Raw genomic sequence first — 4394 nt, 5'->3', positions numbered from 1 at the left:
CTGTTATTCATTGACGACAGAACGCATGACAAATGACAATTTCATACATATGATATCACGAGAAGAGAAGTGATAAATAGATTGGCATTCATATTTTCTTTCTGTGCTCCTTCATCCATGTAGTGAGCTAATTTTCCAGGTTCTCCACGGCAAGTATATATGTATTTTTTGATGGTCACTGGAAACAATCATTATAACTTAACTCTTTCTGGCAGGCACCATGAAGTCTTATCTTTCTCATTCAATATTTGCAAGAACAGTTTCTATATGCTGAGCAGGAAGCCTTTGTCGACGTAGTCATACAGCCCCGGGCTACCCTTTCCGCCTCTGTGCCTGGTAAACAAGTTGATATTCTCTTTTTAGACGTAGGCTAACTCGCAGGGACGTTTGACACGATCGAGCTGCTGACTAAAATTGCAGCAAGGGTTTACTTAATGCAGTTAAGCAGCTTAAGGAACCAGTAGCGGGCATAGTTTAATACTAACCATCAAATTTAGCTGTAACTGTTGTGAGTTAGAGGTTTTCTAGCGCCATTTATTTCTGAAATATTATAAATTCCTCCTGTCAAATCGTCTATGACAAAGAATCTGTGAAGCCCTCTTTTTCGATTTTTTAATGGATTCCTAACAGTACCAGTTCCATTCACGATCGCTATGCGGTATATTATCTTGAAGCTGTCACGCATATGGCACCAACTTTTAATTTCTGTCATGCGCAGAGTCGCGGGGAGCGCATTTCTTCTATTATAAGGAACTAGTAGAAAAATACTCTCGGTGACAGTACTTCCTGACAATTTCTCTGGAAGATCTCGATTCCACGCAAAGTCACATACATTTATCTCGCTACTTCCATAACAATCGTCCGTGCAGCGCTACTTTTGCTGTTTATTTTCTCACTTGTTTGATTCTGAATTATGCCTGCTCCGCAGCCCGGTAGAAACCTATTCCGCAAAGGGATATATTTGGTTCGTGATTGATTATCAATTTTTAAGCATCCACCAGCCTAGGGTTGCAGGATGTTTGTTTTCCGTGGATCGACGGTACCAATACAGGATGGCAACTATATTGAATGACCATGCATCCTGGAACGATATGAGATGTCCGCTGTGCTTCAAATTTGACTCGTGTTCCTTTAAAGTATCAGAAAGGTACAAGCAGAGTTCGCCCACAAAGAAATAAGAGTCAAGCATTTGATACAAGTATGCTATGTTGATTTAAATACGATTTAACCAATCTATATTAGTGCTGTACTTGTAATAATATTCCAGGATTTGTCAAACACAACAACAATAACCATCCATGAATCAGCCCTCCATACCCTTATTCTCTATTGTAAACTGCTTCATATTAGAGGACATCCACAGCATCGCAGACAAAAACCCGTGTCACTTCAAGCTTCACAAGGAAATCTGGTATCCTCTCGCCGTCCATTGGATGCGAAAGAAGTTTTGAAAGGCAAGCAATAATCTGTATATGGTTCGTCCTTGTCAGGATAACCTTAAATATGAAGGCAGCTGCATGCGTATTCGCTTGACTTTATTTTGAGCTTATTTCTGGATACATTCGCACACATCATTTGATTATTTTGGTTCACGCAGTGTTCGTCCTTTCATATCGCTTCGTAAAGCACAGTTTTTGGACATAGACACGCACACTGAAACATTGATTCTCCCAAAAAATGGATTACATGCGGCGGATGATATCGATTCCGGCTTCACTTTCTTTCCTTCGATTTTTTTCCGTTCAAGATAATTTACTTTGATGAACACTATGAGATTCTTGAAACTATATCTGCCATATTTCTATCTATTGGAATAGCTCTATATCCCGCGTTATTGATTGTAGCATTAAAGAAGGCTAAAAGAGTTGAAGGAAAACTCACAGAAGAGGAAGGTCGGTGGCAATTACTTTCCGTCCTTTCGATTCTACCTTTGTAAATATTACTTTGTCATAGCTGCATGTCAAAATCTCTGAAGAAGCTGAAGACGGAGGACGGTGTTACTCACCATGGCATCCTGGATTGCCAAACCTGTGGAATGCTGTGGAATAGGGACACCAATGCCTCGAAGAATATGTACTCCATTGCAAGAAAAGTCCGGGAGGGCTTTGGTCGCCCCGAAGCCTTCTGTAGACCAAATCAATCCACCACTGCGAATGTAGAACCCGAAAGGGTTTAGGTTTTTACGGTAAGCTTTGCAGTTCATCTTGGATTCTGAATATTATCGAAGTACTAATATTGAGACTGCTTCTCTTTAGATGATTCGGTAAGTAAAAACGGATACAAGCCTGTAATACCTGGAATTTTTTACTGATTGAGATCGGGTTGGGCAACTGCGCTACATGGCAAATTTGAACCAATATGGCAAGTTTTCTTCCTTAGATCGACAAGAATATTTATTAATTTTATTCCACAGGTTTAAATTTGCCTTGTTTGTGGTGCAATTATATGCTTCAAACGACAACTGTTTTTACAAATACAGTACACTGAAGCACCTGGCCCCGCCTCCATGCTGACTTGAAAGATTCTCGGTGTTGATCTAATCTGAGTCCCCACATGGCAATCTTCCCACTTCCTTTCTTTTCAAGAAGACCTCGCTTTCTACAACTTAGGAACACCCTTCTCGACATAACGAGCACGCTGCGTGCACTCAACTACGCACTCCACGTCACACAATCTCCTCCATTGACGCAATCGCGGTAAAGAAGAGCTGCAGTTGCGACAATCTGCGCATCAGCGCTTTGCTTGCTGCTCAATTGGCACGATCATGACATCTGCGAACGATTCGACCTCGACCAAGCACGAGACTATTGTTTTCACAAAGCTTTGACTGGGAACACGACGCAACAACAATTGCAACTAAAAGAAAAAGACTTTTTGTTTGTTTTTGGAGGGGAAGGATCAAGCGTCTGGTCTTGCTAAATGGTCATAGTAACTGTAGTGCACACTTCCCTTCTATACAGCTCTAGCAGTATTACATAGTTTAGAACAGTGGTAATATAATAAAGGAAAGGAATACTGGGAACGAGAAAGTGCTCCACCTTTGGGAAAGGGTTGTTTATCTTTACAGTGTCTGTGCGCATACAGATCAGCCTGTGTTGGTCGCATGATCAAGTTTCAGCACCACTTGCGCATCTAGGAAATCAAGGCAGATAAATTGGATGATCAGTTGATGGAGGAGATGGAAGCCACAAGCTACGTTTTACTGGTACAGGATGATTTGCACGCAATGTTTTTTTTGTTTTTCATTCGGCTCACTCTAAGGCAGGCCATCTTTGCTCTATCATTCTCATGCAACCGCGTGCTGACTGTACGGGCCGCCTTGCAGGACATTCCCAAGACATACATGCCCATCACGCAGAAAAACCTCCCCAAGGTAACTGTCACCATTTTTTCTTGGTCATGAAACCAAGCTCCTCCTCTCATCATACATACAGAAGGTGTACACTTGCATCCAAGACGACTTTAAGCGGGTGAAGGAGATTCGAGAAAAGAGCAAGCTGCGTCCCGAGGATTTCCCTCAGGTCGGATGGGCTCGACCTGGTAAGCATAACACCAAACATTCCTCGCTTTGATGAGCCCATATCATGTCTACCTAGGCATATCCAACCTTGGAAGCTTTGATTTTGCGAGCCATCACGCGGACCCCAATCATTGGTAAGTAGAACACATATGAATGTTGCATGCACGAGTTGCCAACCGGAGCCCATCTCCCATTTCCAGAGCAAGCGGCTGTCAAAATCAGATGCAGCGATGAATATTCACGGCCTATGAATGCAAGCGTGCGGCAGTATATTCAGTGTCTGATCCAGCACAATCTCATCGATGAGCAGCTTAAGAATGGTTACTTGTCTGGATACGAGCAAGCACGGTCCAGTCGCGCGCTTATCAATGAAGAGTGTTACATGGATGTCATGAAGCATCTGGCAGCCATCTTGAGGCACATGGGCTATCGTCTGCATCTGGAAGCTGAACGGCCGTCGTCGAGACCAGGGCACCCATGTGATGACGATGTGGTATCGCTTGCCCAGTCGGTGGGCACATTGTCGTCCCGGTCAACCACGCTGTCGCGCCGCTTACGGTCGCCTCGTATCATTGAGGAACAAGACAATCAGCAACATATACGCAAGTTTGTAATGGCTCGGTTGATGATAGATGATGCGAGCTCTCTTTTTTTGAGTTGATGCGCTGTCCTCCTCTCCTCTCAGTCTCGTTGTCCTTCTTTTGTTACCCAATCAACTCTTCTGTGTATATATTACAAAAAAAAGGACAAGCATACAAACATTGCCGAGACCATTGTTTCGTGTGCTAAATTGTCGCACAGAAACGACATCTATTTGCATGGCGAGCAGATCACTTTTTTTTGGTATGCAGTATCGCTTTTTTGATATTCTTAC

At 42.9% G+C, this 4394-nt stretch overlaps 3 protein-coding genes across 3 annotated transcripts; 2 read left to right on the top strand and 1 right to left on the bottom strand.

The window, feature by feature from the left end:
- Nucleotides 1–1960: 1960 nt before the first annotated feature.
- VTP01DRAFT_3667 (uncharacterized protein) lies at nucleotides 1961–2203 on the bottom strand (the record flags this gene model as incomplete). Its single annotated transcript, XM_069382263.1, has 1 exon — nucleotides 1961–2203. One exon carries the CDS (start codon nucleotides 2201–2203, stop codon nucleotides 1961–1963), a length of 243 nt encoding a protein of 80 aa, XP_069235993.1.
- Nucleotides 2204–2255: 52 nt separating this feature from the next.
- On the top strand, nucleotides 2256–2919 carry VTP01DRAFT_3666 (uncharacterized protein; the record flags this gene model as incomplete). Its single annotated transcript, XM_069382262.1, has 2 exons — nucleotides 2256–2263; nucleotides 2703–2919. The coding sequence occupies 2 exons, from the start codon at nucleotides 2256–2258 to the stop codon at nucleotides 2917–2919; spliced, it is 225 nt and encodes a 74-aa protein (XP_069235992.1).
- A 250-nt stretch (nucleotides 2920–3169) lies between these two features.
- Nucleotides 3170–4181, top strand: VTP01DRAFT_3665 (uncharacterized protein; the record flags this gene model as incomplete). Its single annotated transcript, XM_069382261.1, has 4 exons — nucleotides 3170–3373; nucleotides 3435–3540; nucleotides 3597–3654; nucleotides 3749–4181. The coding sequence occupies 4 exons, from the start codon at nucleotides 3170–3172 to the stop codon at nucleotides 4179–4181; spliced, it is 801 nt and encodes a 266-aa protein (XP_069235991.1).
- Nucleotides 4182–4394: the final 213 nt, after the last annotated feature.

The sequence above is a fragment of the Rhizomucor pusillus genome, assembly GCF_041956525.1.
Source record: "Rhizomucor pusillus strain CBS 183.67 unplaced genomic scaffold VTP01scaffold_18, whole genome shotgun sequence".
NCBI lineage: Eukaryota > Fungi > Mucoromycota > Mucoromycetes > Mucorales > Lichtheimiaceae > Rhizomucor > Rhizomucor pusillus.
This window is presented reverse-complemented; position numbering and strand designations above follow the sequence as displayed.